Source organism: Culex quinquefasciatus, chromosome 1 (genome assembly GCF_015732765.1).
Source record: "Culex quinquefasciatus strain JHB chromosome 1, VPISU_Cqui_1.0_pri_paternal, whole genome shotgun sequence".
Taxonomy (NCBI): domain Eukaryota; kingdom Metazoa; phylum Arthropoda; class Insecta; order Diptera; family Culicidae; genus Culex; species Culex quinquefasciatus.
Window position 1 is genome coordinate 29,665,926 of NC_051861.1, and position 18,234 is coordinate 29,684,159.

Consider the following 18,234-nt stretch of genomic DNA (forward strand, 5'->3'; position numbering starts at 1 on the left):
CATGAAGCGTTTCAACCTCACTTTAACACTCGGCTTAAAACGAGGAATGTACGTCAAAAGGTAAAATGGAGAAAAGGTCGAAAGTGGACTTAAGGTCGAACAAATAAGAAAAAGATTTTTTGGCGAAAATAACTCTTCCATTCGACAAACTTGTTTGATTAAGAGCTACAACTTACAGGCTTGACTTTTCGAAGTTTACTCCGGTAAAAAAAATAAATGTTAATAAATAAATAAACGTCAATTTAGCACATGTACATGTACCCATCTTTGCTACAAACATAGATTTTTTACCGAATTCGGTAAAGTTGACCGATTTTTTTATTAGGTTAACTGAAAACTACCAAATTCGGTAAAAAATACCGAAATTCGGTAATTCAGTTTATTACTGCTCATCGTACAACCGATTTTCGATAAAATTTTGTTCATTTTGACAGATGGCTTACCGATCTAAACTTTACCGATGTTTCAACTATCGAATTCATTAAAAAAATCTAAGTGTGTAGCAGTTTAACTTCAAATCGCTTTAAATTTCAGGTCTGTATTCACATTTATTATTCCTAAAGGGTCGAACAAAATACAACAGAAAGCGTGACGCAAAACCCACCTATTTGAACCTTTGTAAATATGGCTAATAATTTGAATCAGACAATTTAAATAAATATAAAAGAACTGCTTATGCTTGAAATGAAAAAAAAAAACCCACCGAAATGTGACAACAATATTGATGTTTTAAGTGTTTTAATGAATAGATAATTCGAGCCAAACATTTCATTAGGGCACAAAACCAAAAATCGCGATTCGAGAAAATCGCTTGCAAAAATTGAACAACTTGTTTCAATTCCTATTTAAAAAAGAAGCTTGACTGATGATATTTTTACTTATGATACGATAAAACACACCATTATCCTCAACTCTGCTGGAATGCTTCCTAATTTATGTTGATATTCGCAATAAAACTCATAATTTAAAAAAAAATCTCGTTATTGGGTCCTTTTAACTTTCCAACTGTTGTTAAAACATAATGGGCCCTTTCTAAATGCAATTTCGAAGAGAACAAAAAGGGGACTAAAGCGTGGTCACCCGATTGTTGTTTTGAATGATGTTTATGGGCCCTTTTGTTTAGTTAGAAATAATGAGGAATCCAGCGGAAATTTTGATAATTGGTGAAGTTTTGTGATCGAATGGTGAAGATAAGGTATAAAAATTCGTCAAAAGTGTACTGAACAGCACCGTATTAAATATTGTATTTCGACGAAGTTTTTTTTCTGTAGAAATCCTTGGTGGAACGTAAATCAAACTTTGTCTTGAAGTGAATTAGTGTTAAGAATGTATGAAAAGTTCACTTTATAACATAGAAAGTTCCTCAACTACGAAAAACTAACGAAAAAGTCAATTGAACTTTTTGTCTAGTTTGGAGTGAACATTGTTATGTTGTTAATCCCGAATGTTTACGTTTTGGTTTTGTGCCCTAATGAAATTTTTGGCTCGAATTTTCCTAAACATGTTTATGAAAGTCAGACAATTTCACATTATGATTTTTTTTGTCTTTTTTCTACTTTTTCCACTTTCGACCTTCTGTCCTTTCATCCTTTTGACATTCGACCTTTTGTCCATTCGACCTTATGTTCTTCGACCTTTTGTCGCACATCCCAAGAAAATGCTATAGAGCTATCTAAGGTCGTCCTCACACACACTAGCGCACCATTTGTTTTGCTGACCGGTACAAAATTTAACCTCAATCTTTTTCGTGTACGTACACGCAATACATGCGCACGTAGATAACTCTATGTCATTCATTGACTAAAAACACTTAAACTTGTTTACCGAATTTGGTCAATTTAATTGCTGATGAACAGTTAGGTAAACTAAAAATTACCGAATTCGGTCAAATGTTACCGAAGTTCGGTAATGAAGTTCATTGTCGTTCATCTATATTCGGTTAAATTTTGTTTATTTTGACAAATGTTTACCGATCTAAACTTAACCAAACTCAACCACCGAATTCGGTAAAAAAAAACTAAGGGCGTATGTGTATCATTGACTTTGTTTAGGGACCATCCACAAACCACGTGGACACTTTTTTGGAAATCTCGGTTTGGTTAGATCGCCTCGTGTAAAATACAATGAGCGGGGAAACGTTTCTGGAATTCAATTGAATAAATTAAACTATCAGAATTTCGATTCAATCAAATTCCAGAATGAAGACTGTGCAATCCAGCTGTATTTTTTTTTCTTATAACCGTGATAGAAAAAGGTGAAACTTTTAATTTTGATTCGTGGTTTTTGTTAACAAACAAGGAAGGGGGTTTTTCGAGGGATGAGATAAAAAAACAAACGAGATTTTTATATAAAAATATACTTTCTACTGTAAACACTAAACATAAACATAAACGTACTACTAACTCTTACACTAATTTTCCGGCATTAAAAAAAAGACAACGAGAAAAGGTTAGCTGACATGCTAACCGTGTACCTGCTTGAGAAAATAAATTTTAAGAAAAAAATATGTTTTAAAAAATTAAACACTTTAAAAGTTTGAAAAACATGATAATAGAACTAAACAGAGCAAAACTATCAGTCTAACCGTAAACGATGTAAAACCTACAAGTGAAGACAGGGCAAACTTAAATTAACCGTTACTAAAATTAATACGCAAAAATTTGGTGTGATTTTTAGTTAACTGGCCCGGGGAACTTAGGATTTTGAGCAAAAAGTGTAAAATTAAAATCGTAAAACTAAGAAAATCTGCGATTTTGTGTTGTTTCCGCCAATGGTGTGAGGAGTTTCACGTCTGTCCACCCGCGGCACACGAGCGGACGTGCACTAACCGGCTGGCCCCTGGGCTGCTCGGTTGATTCGTCCCAGATCTAGCTGTCCAGAGCGGCCAGAACTTCGCGCCGTGCCCAGTGCCAGCCCTAGTGCAGCCACTCGAGGAAGTTGGTACGCACAATCAGGGGGAAGACCATCGAGAAGAGAATGCCGCTGAAGATGCCCGTAATGAGCATGGCCGCGGCAAACATGCCGGCCGTAACGGCGTGGTGCGACTCCACGGACTGCGGAGCGTACATCATTCCGAGCGAGCTCAGATAGCCGGAACTGTACGCCATGAGGACGGCAATGCCCCAGTACACCCAGTCATCGTTGATGTAGATCGGGAGCAACCGCTCGATACCGAGTGGTCGGTAATTGCAGAACAGAAACAGCGGGAGGAACACCGCTCGGAGGACCACTGGCCACACCAGGTGCTTCGGTTTGGGCCAGGTCACCCAGGAGGTGGTCAAACTGCCCAGCATCGCAAACAGGTTGAACGTGAGGAAGCAGGTGATGCTCACGTACAGCTCGTCCCCGACGACGAAGTCCGGCGAGGAGCGCTTGATGTCCGAGTGAACGGCCGGGAACACGGCCAGCGTGATGAAGAAGGTGAAGAACACGTTGAACAGCTGCGGGAAGGCCTGCTTGAAGATCTTCCAGAAGGGGGGTCGCCCGTCCACGTCGATGCCGGCCTTTTTGTGCGTTTCCGCTTCCTTCTCCTTGAGCATCTCGTGGTAGCGGTAGAATTTCTACAAAAAAAAGAGTCAATACATTACTGAGATATTCTGCTTCAAGAACCTGCAACACTCACATTCAGCGGCAGCGCAAAGTACGTGTCGAAGCACAGCAGCAGCACGAACATGGCCGTGATGAAGTAGTAGATGGCGGCCGTCCGCACCGACGATGCGAACTGGGAGCTCAGGATCGAGATGATGGACGCGAACGTGCCGCTGATGTTGGACCCCAGCACGACGGCGCCGGTGTACTTGAACGGCAGCTTGGCCACCATGCCGTACACGGTGTTCTGGTAGATACCACCGGCCACTGTGGATGCGGGAAGAAATGGCATGCATGATAAGTTGCAATTTGGATTTTTAAAATATTTATTAAGATTGAACCATAAGTAGCAAGCAAAGTGTGCGAACTGTCTAGTTAAGCGCACAGCTAACTTTCACGTGCAAAAATGCCAACTTTTTTCTTTAATAATAACCATGCACTGGAGTTAACCACACAATGTCCATGACATTTTATTATTATTATTTTTTTCAAAAAAGATGTTTTCAAATGTGCTTAGTTAGTAAAAAACGAAACTATTGGCACTACGCCCCCCGGGGTGGCCTTCCTCTAACGTGGGATTTCTGCTCCAGCGCCTCTGACGAGACAGGAGAAACCGGGACCGACGTTTTACTTCACCATCCGATAGAAGCTCAGTGGATAAGGCGGGAATCGAACCCGCGTCTCATAACATCATCGGGATCGGCAGCCGAAGCCGCTACCCCTGCGCCACGAGACCCACAGTAGTTAGTATTAGTATTAAAAAACAGGTTGACAACAAAAATTGTAAATTGAATTGATCACGTTAAATAGACCATCAGTAAGAAGCAATTCTCCACCAAAACCGGAAATAGATTTTTTTATAGAGTGCACCGTTTTCCAGATATGGCCACTTACAGTTTTTCTTTAAATAAAAACTCAAGTTTTTGGATTAAAAAAAATCGAAAATTTGCAATAAAATTGAAGTTTTTTTTTTAAGTCTCATCCAAACAGTCTTTTATAGAACAAACTTATGGTGCTATTTTTAATGTTAAAAATGAAACAATTGTGAAATTTTCTGATCCTTTCAAAAAAATATAACCCAAAAAAATGGGTTTGTAAAAAAAATTGTATAGAGAAAATTGTAAAATGGTTTCTTTGGAACGCGTGTTCACGATTTTGGGAGCATTTTTTTTCTTCGTGTACTTTCAATGAAAATAAGTTTGAGTCCGAAAACGGATTGCAATATCGGATTCTTTAGACAATTTTAAAAAAATTGTTTAAAATTGATTTTTTAATCAATTTTGAAAAATTAACCTCGTGGTCCTTCTTGACAGCAAAGGTCCTACTTGACAGTTTTTTTTCCAAGGGGACCATAGTTGATCCATCGAAAAAATGTTGTCTCGTCAACTTTTTTTTTGCATTAGGCTGGTACAAATTTTATTTAAAGTTTTTGTCCCCCCCCCCTCCCTCAAAGTTGGCCCGAAAAATCAGGGGGCAAAAAAATATTTAAAATTAGTTAAAATCAATTTAAAATGAATTCCCCTGCGTTAAGAATCATTTTTAGCATGTTTGGGTTGATTTAAAAATCTTTTGAATTTTTGAAAATTTTCCCTGTCTAGGTACTACACTCAACCCCCGGTGGTTGGTCACTTTTTCGTTTGACACTTTTTTAGTTTGTACCCCGTTGGTTGGTCAAAGTCAAACTAAAAAGTGACGAACTGTCACTTTTTACACGGCGCTCACGCACACTATCGAAACAAACGTTTAGTAGTGTGTGTGAACTCCGTGTAAGAAGGGTGTCAAACTAAAAAGTGACCCCGTTCGTTTGACAACAGTTGGTGTCAAACCAACGGGGTTTGAGTGTATTGCTAAAGTTTTTTTTTCGCTAAAATTTTTGATTTCGTCAAATTTTACATTTTTTGAAAACTTTTATTGCAAAACAACTGAACTAGTGTAAAATACATTTTAAAACACTTTTGCCATGCAAATGTTGAAACTATGGTATGTTATTTTAATATTTATATTATTTTATTTTTGCCCCCAGAAGATGATGATCAGAAATGGTTTTTAAGCGTGTTTTCAATCGTTGTGCATCAAAATTTACATAGGGCTTTAGGACCCTATTCATGAAGCTTAATTTTTTTTCGCAATTTTTAGATTTTCAATGTTTTTTGGACCTCTAATGTCAAACTCAAGGTCTGTAGAATAGATAAGGATTGGTGGGTTTTCAAGCTGTCAAAAAATAGTTAGCACGACACTCGCATTTTTGGAGATTTTCAGAACGCTTTAATATTGAGTAAAAAAATGATATTTTGTGGTTCTGTTTTGCATGCTGAAATGCAATAAATGAATATGGGTCCGCCAACTCACACAGCAGTTGAACCGACCCCTCTTCGATTTGCGTAAAACTTTGCTCAAAGGGATTTTTTTTTGGTCCCTGATCACGAATCCGAGGTCCATTTTTCGATATTTCGTGACGGTGGGGCGGTACGACCCCTTTCGTTTTTCTGTTTTTTTACTAAGACTCAAAATTTCGAAAAAACGTATTTTTCATCAAAAAAGTTAAAAATAGTTTAAAAATCGCTGCCATTTCCCGTTACTCAACTGTCAAAAATCGTGAGACATGTCATTTTATGGGAAATTTTTATGTACTTTTCGAATCTAAATTAACCCAGAAGGGTCATTTTTTCATTTAGAACAAAATTTTTCATTTTAAAATTACGTGTTTTTTTCTAACTTTGCAGGGTTACATTTTAGAGTGTAACAATGTTCTACAAAGTTGTAGAGCAGACAAAAACAAAAAAAAAATTATGTAGACATAAGGGGTTTGCATGTATTCTTTACGAGTTATCAGAATTTTTCAAAAAAGTTTTCTGAAAGAGTTATGATTTTGACCATTTTTGGCCAATTTTTTGAATTTTTAGCCCCAAAAACTCAATCGTGTGCGTTTGAAATTATTTTTTACGAAAAGTTCAGCTAATTTTGCATAAGAATGACCCCCTGGACTATTGTTGTGTCTCGTGCATTGCGAGAATCAGATTTTGTTTTTCTGTCAAGAAGGACCGTGAAGTTAATTTTTTAAAATTCAATTAAAAATCAATTTTAAATCCTTTGCGGTCGTTTAAAGGGTCCTTGTACACTCAGAAAAATAAGCTTTATCGTTATGAGCAATAATATCACAAATATAAACTTCGTTTTAGAACCCAATCAACCTTAATTTTTTATAAGTCGGAATCGACCCTTAATATATACTGTAAACACCGGAAAATTTTCACATCCGCACCGTTTGCCACCAGATCGATACTCACTGTTCAGGATCACAACGGTGATCATCGTTATCCAGAAGAACGCCCCCGGCCAATCGGACGAGTCGATCATGGCGAGGACCACGGTCACGACGAACACGATCACCTCGATCAGGATGCTGTACACGATGCGCTTGGTGAGGTTGCCACTGAAAGGTTTGAGCAAAAGTTCAAATTATTGATTAATGGCGGGGGAGACCATGTGCGTTTCAAAATGGCGGCCAAGCCTCACCCAAGGTTCATGAAGATGTTCAACCAGTTGAACAGCAGGTTCGGAATCTGCGACGCGAATCCAACGTACGACAGGAAGTACGTCCCGTACTCGGACTCTACGCTGGTGTAGTTCTGACTGAGCTTATAATCTACAAAGTACTGGAAAGAAGTGGAAGAATGGTTAGAGTTTTTTTTTTGTTGATCCTCCAAAGAGACGGACGGAACTTACCGATTTGGCAGTGATGAACATGTTCCAGGGCATCAGCGTGCCGACGCCGTGGATCATCAGGGTCAGGAAGACCAGCATCAGCTTGTCGTTTGGCGGATGGAGCTCCATCCGGGCCCGCTCCATGGTCATCCCTGGAAGAAAGCCAAACCGGACCAGCAGATAGTACAGCGTGAAGAACATTTTGAGCGATTTTTGGTTTCTTTATTCTAGAGGAAACTATTTCGGAAGGTCGATCCTGCCACGATGGCGGTCGTGTCCGGAATGAGAGGTCTTGTGTCTTTGTGGCCTGGCCTGGCCTGGCGGTCATTTGGGACACGCAAGAGAAGATGCACAGTAAAACTGGATGACTGTGTATATAATTTTCGTACATAGCGGAGCAGGGAAGATGGCCCCAGACGGAGGCAGATCCTGGCTGGTGCCCATCAGGTGAGGGAGTCAGAAGATGGCGGAAGGAGGAACGACGGTGGGGACGATTATATACTACAAGGCGTGTTTTTCTTCGGAAAAGACAAACGATAGCGGTACACGCAAAAAGTTGAATTTTGAAAATAAATTTTGAAATCTGTCCCAAATTTATCCAAATTATTTTCGTATCAAAAATTTATCAATCTTGTGCTAAAATTATAACAAAGCTAAAGTAAAACTTTTAACATGTTCGTTTTTACAGGAATGCGCAATCTCAGTTAACAGTGCAACGGGGAATGCAATCCAAACGAAAACATGAGGGCTTTTGTTAATTTGATTTGGTTAACCGCGGTGGATTTTCTTGAAATAATTCGAACTGTCAAAAATCCACCATCGCATCTACCACATTGATCGCACAAAAATCTGTGGTAGAAAAGTATCCACCGGTAGATGCTTTGGTGGATTTTTGACAGTTCGAATTATTTCAAGAAAATCCACCGCGGTTAACCAAATCAAATTAACAAAAGCCCTATGATCATGTTTTATCACAAGGCAGAGTACACACAATGCCAGGGGGATGACAAGGAAGAAAGAAGAAGCTCAATTTATCGCTTCTGCACTGATCGCCAGACACACATCGCCGTGACACGTGTATTCGAAGCATTCGCAAAAATGAGGAAATAGAGTAAAAAATCATGAATCAAAATAATTTTATCTACCTTTTTATTAAAATTCTCTAAATTACTGTATAAAGGATGCATTTTAAATTTTAAAATATTCTTAACGGTGCACATCAAGCAGAGTTTTTGCACCAAGATTTTTGTTATAGACATTTTAGTATCTCCAAAATTACGGGAACTATAGATATAATTTTTTATTCATCTCATAAAGTACTGTTAACAAACAATTTACTACAACTCCTTAAAAAAAAACGTTTATTTTAAACAAATAAAGCATTTTCAAGTTTTTCACTAAGGCCGTTGCAAATATTTAGCAAAGTTTATGTCGCCCCCCTTCAAAATTGGTCTGAAAAATTAGTGGCAAAAAAATATTTTTGCAATTCCGTCGTGAAACTACTTCCGTTTCCTGTCATTCTTGAACGACGAAACAGCCTACTTTTCTGTACCAAGCCCCTTTTCTAAACCAAATGCTGAAAAGTTCTACTTTTCAGCACTGAAATGGATGCTGAAAAGTTGAACTTTTCAGCACTTATTTGGAAAAGTAATACTTTTAAAAAAAATCATGATTAAACGATTCATTGACTCAATGCACGGGCATTTGTCTTATAATTCTGTTCAAAGAGCAGGGTGGCCACTCAAGTCGGGAAATCGGGAAAGTCGGGAAAAAGTCGGGAATTCGCCAAAAACTGCCAAAAAACGGGAAAAAGTCGGGAATTAATGATTTTTTGTCAAAGAGTCGGGAAAAGTCGGGGTTTCTGAACATACTAGTTTGAACATTATTTTTTTACTCTTCAATAATTTTGTAACATTTTGTACAATTTTCAAATTGAATTCACTAATTTCTGCTTTAGTAACTTACTTTAAATTTAATCTTAGTGAATATTGGAGTCTTTGATACAGATTTTCATAATATTTTTTATGAATCAAATGATCGCAATTAATTTTTGTTCATCAAACAAGAGGTAAAGTTAATGAAAAACTAATATAAAAATAGAGCCTAATGGCCAGCTTAGAATTATCACATAATTGAAAATTTGAAAACAGACTCCAACTTGAGTTTGTCAATGGTTTTTTTTTGTGAATATTTTTTATTGTTTAACTAAATTCATTTAGTAATTCAAAATACGTTTTTTTCAATTTTTTTTGTGAGTACGGGTAAATTACCTATACCATAGATAAAGCTTGATTTTCAGTTTTCGGAAAACTTAAATATCGAATAAAATCCAGAATTGAAAAACTTTTTTACGTTTTGAAAACATCAAAAAAATATTGAAATTGCAAAAAAAAAAATCCAAGAAATTTTGAGTTAATGCAAAATTGCTTAAAAAATAGTCTCTTCAAACATTTTGCTTAAAATAAGTGGAAAAACATAAAATCATATCAAACTGTATTGATTAGAAAATTCAATATCAAAAATTACAAAATTTAAAAGGGAACTTGCCAAAAACATGTTTTTATGAATTCCTCGACATTTTTCTAAATCCTTTGAATGAATAATAACAGCAATTATGTTTTTATCATTCTTTGATTTAAAAAGAAGATGATGAAGCTTAAAAAAAATTAGAACGCTATTTTAAGTTCAGTTATCTTTAACTTTTTGTCATTTCCAGTTGAAACGAAGTATCAAAAACTATACGTTTGCCTATTTAAAAAATAACATGGAAGTTATAAGTATTGTTGAACTTTCGATTATTTTTTCAAAGCCTAATTGTTTGTGATCTACTCTGAATCATTATAATGAAATTCCATTTGTGAAGTTTTTTTCATTTGTTGTTCAGTTTCTGAGCAATTCCAGCTCAAATCAGGAATTTTTCTGGTACTTTTGTACCCGACCCTCTCCAATTTCAATGAAAGTTTTTAGACATGTTATCCTAGGCCTATATAAGCCATTTTTGTGTATATGGAGCCAATAGTACTCGAAAATAACATTTGAGAAGGGCGTAAGGTATTTAAATATTTTTGTATTTTGCAATTTAAAAATTACTGTGTCTCGAAGCCATTGCGTCGTATCAAAAAGTGGTCCAAGACAAACTTGTAGGAAATTGGATGGGCTTTCTGAAAAAAATACACTGAAACAAAAATACACGCCACTTCTATGAGATTTTTTGATTTTTAAGTCTAAAACTTAAATTTAAAGGTGTTGTCACGATTTTTTTTCGTTCAAAATTTTTGAGGAAATAGCCTAAGATGTTACCAAAAGACTGACGAAAAATGCAGGATGGTATGTCTCTCCTAAAAAAATACAAAAATCATTTACTAAAACTGTTTTTTGAAAAGTGGTCTAAACGTCAAAATTTTAATAAACCCATAGTGGGAATCGATTCCCCAGACAATTTTACATAAAAGTCTCCATATTGACCATTGTCCTATGTCCAATCCTTGGGAAGATACAGCGGTTTTAAAAATAAAAATGATGAAAAAATGGGTTTTTTGGTGGTTTTTTGGCAATTTCTATATGACAGACTTGGTTTTTCAGTCTCGTAAATATTTTTACCGGAAAGCTCGTCCAATTTCCCATAAGTTTGCCTTTGACAGCATTTCAATTGGATGTAAGGGCTTACAGTTATAAGCTTAATTACATTGTTAATAACTGAAAAGAGAATATTTTTTCAGTGTGGTAGAAACCTGGATAATAAATTAGCTTACGTAAATATCAAAACGAGTCAAATCAAAAAGCTGTCAAAGGCAAACTTATGGGAAATTGGACGAGCTTTCCGGTAAAAATATTTACGAGACTGAAAAAACCAAGTCTGTCATATAGAAATTGCCAAAAACCACCAAAAAACCCATTTTTTCATCATTTTTATTTTTAAAACCGCTGTATCTTCCCAAGGATTGGACATAGGACAATGGTCAATATGGAGACTTTTATGTAAAATTGTCTGGAGAATCGATTCTCACTGTGGGTTTTTTCAAAATTTTGACGTTTAGACCACTTTTCAAAAAAACAGTTTTAGTAAATGGTGGTGGTTAATTTATTTCAGGCAGCTTTAACAATATTTGTCATTCGCTGCCTATTTTAGTAAATGATTTTTGTATTTTTTTAGGAGAGACATACCATCCTGCATTTTTCGTCAGTCTTTTGGTAACATCTTAGGCTATTTCCTCAAAAATTTTGAACGAAAAAAAATCGTGACAACACCTTTAAATTTAAGTTTTAGACTTAAAAATCAAAAAATCTCAAAGAAGTGGCGTGTATTTTTGTTTCAGTGTATTTTTTTCAGAAAGCCCATTCAATTTCCTACAAGTTTGTCTTGGAACACTTTTTGATACGACGCAATGGCTTCGAGACACAGTAATTTTTAAATTGCAAAATACAAAAATATTTAAATACCTTACGCCCTTCTCAAATGTTATTTTCGAGTACTATTGGCTCCATATACACAAAAATAGCTTATATAGGCCTAGGATAACATGTCTAAAAACTTTCATTGAAATTGGAGAGGGTCGGGTACAAAAGTACCAGAAAAATTCCTGATTTGAGCTGGAATTGCTCTTCTGCATTTACAAAAAAATCCCTATATTTGGATTTTTTTTTTAAATTCACTGAGAATTTATTTTTCGGTGGTTAATAATGACTGTTCTTATAGAAAGTTTGAAATCATTCTTTAGATAAGAAATGCCTATTATTTGAGCATTCTGGAAAAGTCTGGAAAAAGTCGGGAATTTGAAAATGGAATTTGAGTGGTCACCCTGAGAGAGTTTTTCGGAATTGCAAAAAACGTTGTATGGAACTCGTTGCAAAATTTGATTTTTTCATCACTCGTTGTATTGTACTCGTTGTAAATTTCCATGAAAATAGAAGTCTAACCAACTGAAAACAATCTAAAATGCATTTTTCTACATTGATGATCATATTTAGCATGTTTGGGCTTGTTTAACAATGTTTTGATATTTTATGAAATTCCAATGTACAGCACCGCAAAAATTTTATTTTTCGCAAAAAATAAAATTTTCGTCAATATTTGGATATTTTGAAATCTAATGATCACAACAACTGGACAGGTGTATGATGCTTTTTAAAACACTTTTTTCATTAAAATGTTGAAACCATGCCCCCCTCCCCCCCTCGACTTTGATCAGGGTCGAGGGACATAAACTTCATCAAATATTTGCAACGGCCTTATTTTAAACCCTATCAAAATTGAGGAAAAACCGATATTTGCATGAATTTATTTATATTTTGAATTTTTTACGGTAGCAACGCCAAAAATTGATAATTAAGCTTGATATTTTAAATATCTTATTTTCTTTTATTAATTGAGCAAAGTAATCAATGAAGCATTTTTTTTGCCTCAAAATTTAGGCGATTTATACCTGTTACTTTTCTATCAACCCCAAAATTCAATCAACGCTCCACCGTGTTCTCCTTCACATAACCGATCTTCCCTTTTTATGTATACCTATAATTTTGATCCGCGCGCCACAAACCTTTGCACTTCTGCCCGCCCACCTCCGGACGGAAATTCTCGGAAATTCGACAAATGTGAAATCGAAAATAAAATTCCAAAATCCTGCTGAGCTCCTTCTGCAGTACAACCGACGACGACCTCCGCACACAGAAATGATGAGTTATTACGAGGGCACCCCGTCGCAGTCGACAACGGTTAAGTTTTCGGTTAAAACTGCATGCTTGGCCATATTTTTCTTCGCTGCGAACATCGCGCCAGGCCAGACACGTTGGGGCTTTGTGGAATGTTTTTTTGTTTTGTTTTTGTTATCCAAATACGGTCACCTCGGAAAGTGATACGCAAAATAAGGTGCTTCCCAGTATAGAACAGGAAGTACGGCGAAGTTGCGAATTTAAAGTACGAAAGTCTTACCCTTAAAGTTGAGCTCATCATTCGGAAGGTTGTTCTCCTCCCAGGCCGGTGTGAGCCGCACCGGTTCCGTTGGGAGGAACGGCGATTTTTCGGCTTCATGGTTGGCACCTGTTGAGTTAAAGGATAGAAAGGAATAATTAGATTAGTTGATTGAGTTCCTTGTATTGCTTTCACTTTTTTATTAGATCGTAAAGCATTCTTTCTCTAGAACACTAACATAAACCTTGTAAAATATTTGCAACGGTCTTATTGATTTGTAAACGTATTGATTATTTTTTGTGTTAAAATAAGTTTGGAATCTAAAAAAAATAAATGCATCGTTTTCATGTTAAGAGCGAGTCCATGAACAGGGCATACCCCTTTGTTTGTACATATAAAACTAGCATCTGGCCAAAATATGAGCACTCTAGGTCAACGGGAAGTGGGGCAAATCGGGACACAAAGTTTGAAGGTTCAAAAGCGTCAAAAATCTTCAAAAGGCTAGGCAAAATTCAATTTATTTTCAAAATTCAAAATGCATCTGAAAGGGCTTCAAAAATGCAACAAAATGCAGGGTAGAGCATTCCAATTGGTTAAATCTAAAGCGAGTTATTGGCATTTTAGTGAAAAAATAGCATAATTTTCAAACTCAAATAAAAAAGTGTTCCATCCAGTTGCGGGTTTTTGTCCCCTAAAACATATCAAAAAATCTCGAAAATCAAAAAATACGTATTTTGGGAAATTGAGTTTTTGTAAAAAAAATGTTAATTTAAAAATCGGCAAATTTTTTTTCCGTGTACCTATTTTTTTTCTCAATAGTCCTCAACAATACCTACAACTTTGCCCAAGACAGAAAATTCCTTCAAAAGTTACAGATATTCTAATATTTACGTACCATTTTTGTATGGAAAGCTGCCAAAATTGTATGGAGACTTGTATGGGTGAACCAATGACACAAAATAGCTTCTTTGGTCATAGGAAAGGGTTTGAGTCTAATAAAAAAAAACACAAAAAATAAAAATGGTCGAAATCGGCCGATTTCGTAGAGAGTTGCTCAAGTGCTACCCATTCGGTCCTCAGTTTTCAATTCATGATATCTTGAAAAATATTGATCTGATTTTGTATATATAGAAGTTGACTCACGTGTGGCAAACTACAAACTGTCAAAAAGTGCGAGTTTTTTGTTTGTTTGTTTGCCATAGTCTAATACCTCCTTTAGGGTAGCGACATGGGGAACAATGATGAAATGGCCCTGACAAATCATAGCTTCAACCAGTCAGGTTCATATTTGAAGGAATCCACTCCATGCCCACTGGATACCCTTCTGACATAAGATTGTCTTTTATTATGGACGCTCCCTTACAATGTTGTTAAAACAAAGTTCGATTCTGGGGTGTATGGTTAAAAATTTCATTTTTCGCTTACTCCATTGAAATTTTGAACTTGATTGTTGATTTTGAATATTTGAAAAATATTTTTTTATTGAAAACACATTCTGTTGAAAACGTGTTTTTTTTAAATTCTTAAAACAATAAAATTAAAGACACTGATAGAAAACTGCCATTTCATGTTTTCTATTAGGTAGTTTCGTTTTTTCTACAAAGTATTCCTTATGGGAGAACTGTCATTTCTATCACTCGAATCCGGTGAAAATGTTAAAAAAAAAACAGAAATTTCAAAAAATTCAACTGATAGGTGTATGTTTTAGTCTTTAAATAAAATTCACGTAATTTATTTTTTTAAGTAACCTACTTTGTAAATTTGGCCCGGCCTTCAAAAACTTTGAGCACCCCTGGGTTAAGCTGTGGTAATAGTTTTTAAGGTTGATGCTTAGTTACTTTCTAATTAAATGAATTATTCCAAAATTCATTACACTAACAGTAATGAATGTTTGATATTTCTGTCTTTTTTATAAATATAAAAAAAAAACTGTATAACACACACAAAAACTTTTAAAATATTATCATAACAAAAAGCCTTCATCATATTTTTCAATAAGGGAGATTTATGGGTAAAACCGACGACGTAATACCTTAATCTTAAATCCGACGTTATCTTGATAAATGTCGGTATGATTTGATAACATTTTAAACATCCAAAATACAGCTTTTGGCTCACTTCGAATTGAGTTATAAGATTTTTAAATTTTTAAGAATTTTAATTCATTTTGAATTAATTAAAATGCTTGAAAAAAATTAAACACAGCTATGTTTAAAAAACCAAACACAGAAAATTGCTGATCAGAATCGGTGCAATTTTTACACTTTCTCCGGACAAAACACCTCTTTCTCAAGGATTTAGAAACAATATACCAAAATATACAAACAAAAATTATAAATCGTATATAACGTACATGGGACGGTTATGCAAAGAAAGGTTAGGGGAAATATACCCATTTTAATCACACTAAGCCGTTCGACCAATTCTCATCACTTAACCGTTTTCCGCTATTAAATTAATATTTTCAGATGAATCAACAATGATTAGTTGCTTGCTCACTTTTATTCGAGCTATTTATTACTTTGGAGCAGTCAAAAACACTTTATTTAAGCTGTAATTCATGATCAGAGTGCTGATAGGCCAATAATAGAAATAGGCTGAGAAAGGGTATAGTTCCCCTATATGCTTGTTAAACAATCTACAAATCATTTCCCCGGAGATATCGCCTTTCAATAGAAACTGGGAAGCACAACTTAGCACTACAAACTGACTGCTAATGGAAACTAATTCGCTTTGCAAACAAGTGCGCATTCAATTGCCCCAGTCAGTGCAATTTGCAGCATTACAGAAGCGCGTCGTTGCAATCCCATTGAACACATTTTTTTATGGTAATAAAAGTGATGTGGTACACTCGAACTCTACTTCAAAGTTCCCTTCATAAATAAATAAATAATAAAAAAAAAGTTTCATTGATGATATTTCACCCGACACCCGCGAGCCAACTGGTCCGCCGCCAACTTGGATCCAGTTCTCGTCGCGGCATTTTTGTTACACAATCAAATCATAACCAATTTATGGCGGAATCTAATTCAATCATTGAACTTGACCCTTGTTATAATTTGCCTGACGGCGCGGCGCGGCCAGGGTGGGCACTCTTGGAATGTTGGCCCATGTGTCAAGTGAGCTCGACACTCTACTTCAGGCTTCAGTGATGCTTGGAATGGAGTGTAACTTGAGAAAGATTTGGTCTACCCGCGGCGCGGGTAAAGTGTGGAGGGATCCAGTTGCTCGCATTCATTCATTCATGCCGGTCGGATCTTTGTTACGAACGAGTTCATAAAAGATTAAAGTGTCCGACATTCGGGTAGTGTACGGTAAAGTATACCAGGGAGTTCTTTTGTGGACCAATATAAGGGTACTAATCAGAGCAGGCGGTGACGCTTTGATTTTTGTATGATTTAATTGATGTGAGAATTTTAAATTACCATGACGATTGGTCGTAATTTATTTGAAGGTTTGACTTAATGTTGACTTTATCCAATCGATTATTAAGATAAGTTCATGGAATAATTTGAAGAAGCTGAATTAGTTGTACACAAAGCTAAGGGACCATCCCTAAACCACGTGGACACGTTTTTTCAATCTCATTTAATTTTTTTCTGAAAATCTCCATATAAAACGGGTTTTGGTGCTAACTATTTTTTGACAGCTGGCAAACCCACTTTACCTTTTCTAATCTATAGAGTTATCTAAGCCCGAGCTCACGCACACTAGCACCCCATTTGTTTTGCTGGTGGGTACAAAATTTAACCTCAATCTTTTTCGTGTACGTACACGCAATACATGCGCACGTAGATAACTCTATATGCCTTGCTTCTTGACAGCAAGAACGGACCACATTGTCTTTTGCAAGCAGAACATAACCAAACTTTTCGGAACCCTCAGCAAACGTCAAATCAATACAAATTGCTTTAGTTTAAAGTTAGGATTGTTTGTTATGTGTATTCGATTCAATGCAAAAATGTAAAACAATTTGAAATACAGTCGACTCTCTGGCTGTCGATCTTCTCGATATCAATATTGCTCCATGTACCGATGAATTCTTCAGTCCCTTCAAACTGCATACTTCGATTGTCTTTATTCCTCGATATTTTCTCTTGCTTGAAGGATCTCTTCCTCGACGGTCCCTTGGATTCTATTTGCTTTAAACATCTATTCCGGTTGTCAATAATTTCACTTTCTCATGGCTTGCATAGACATTTTTCTTTGAAAAACGAAGCTTTGAAGGGTGTTTGACATTTCTTTGTATTTGTTTGCTGAGCGTTGCCATGATTCTCTCCCATAGCTGGTTAGCAAGAAAAAACAAATTTCAATCGAGTCTTCATTTTGCATCGTTCTGTAAACTGATGCTTCTCTTCCTCGACGGTCCCTTGGATATTGACAACCAGAGAGTCGACTGTAAATAAATGAATATGAACAGTTAATAATAAAACGAAAAATACAACAAAGATGAAGAGATAAATATTTTCAACGCAAATTTAATACACTATGACTTTGTCCTGGCGATCAAACTAAATCCTGAAAAGTATTAAGAGCAAAAATCGCGGGCTCACCTTCAATTTTTTTCAACCAACTAGCAAACAAAATAAAAAAAATTAATAATAAATATTTATTATATATAAACAATTAGTTCATCCCATTGGTACATTTTTACGTTAAGAATGTTTATTAAAATCTGATTATACTTTTTGTTGCTAAATAAAACCGAATTGCTATCAAAGATCGCTGGAAAATTCTTTTTCAAATTTCAAATAACCTAGGAAACCAATCTGACTAATTTCATCTCGGTTCACAGTAAAAATTTCCATTCTGGATAGTTTGCCTCAATTAAGCTGGCAGCTGCAGTACCTACTGTTTATCATATGGGCATTTTAATTGCCTAGATGAAGCGATAAATCGGCTGTAATTAGCCGCTGCTTCGTTTCGAAGGTTTCAAATGATTGCAACGAACGTAAACTATGACATCCAGAGGATATTCCAGAAATTTATAATTTACTCGTCAGAACAAAACTGAACGTCATCAATCATGCAGA

At 35.8% G+C, this 18,234-nt stretch overlaps 1 protein-coding gene across 2 annotated transcripts in view; it reads right to left on the reverse strand.

Annotated features, from left to right (window-relative positions):
- Positions 1–2,340: 2,340 nt before the first annotated feature.
- LOC6038054 (equilibrative nucleoside transporter 1) overlaps positions 2,341–18,234 on the reverse strand; it is a 37,165-nt gene continuing 21,271 nt past the window's right edge. The window contains exons 3-8 of one of the 2 annotated variants that reach the window (XM_038258990.1): positions 13,223–13,330; positions 7,315–7,445; positions 7,105–7,244; positions 6,876–7,021; positions 3,623–3,855; positions 2,341–3,560 (exon numbers count right to left, since the gene is read on the reverse strand). In XM_038258990.1, coding sequence (XP_038114918.1) covers positions 2,916–3,560; positions 3,623–3,855; positions 6,876–7,021; positions 7,105–7,244; positions 7,315–7,445; positions 13,223–13,330 — 1,403 coding nt within the window. In that variant the 3' untranslated portion in view covers positions 2,341–2,915. The remainder of the gene's footprint in view (positions 3,561–3,622; positions 3,856–6,875; positions 7,022–7,104; positions 7,245–7,314; positions 7,446–13,222; positions 13,331–18,234) is intronic. The other variant, XM_038258998.1, reaches the window with a different exon arrangement.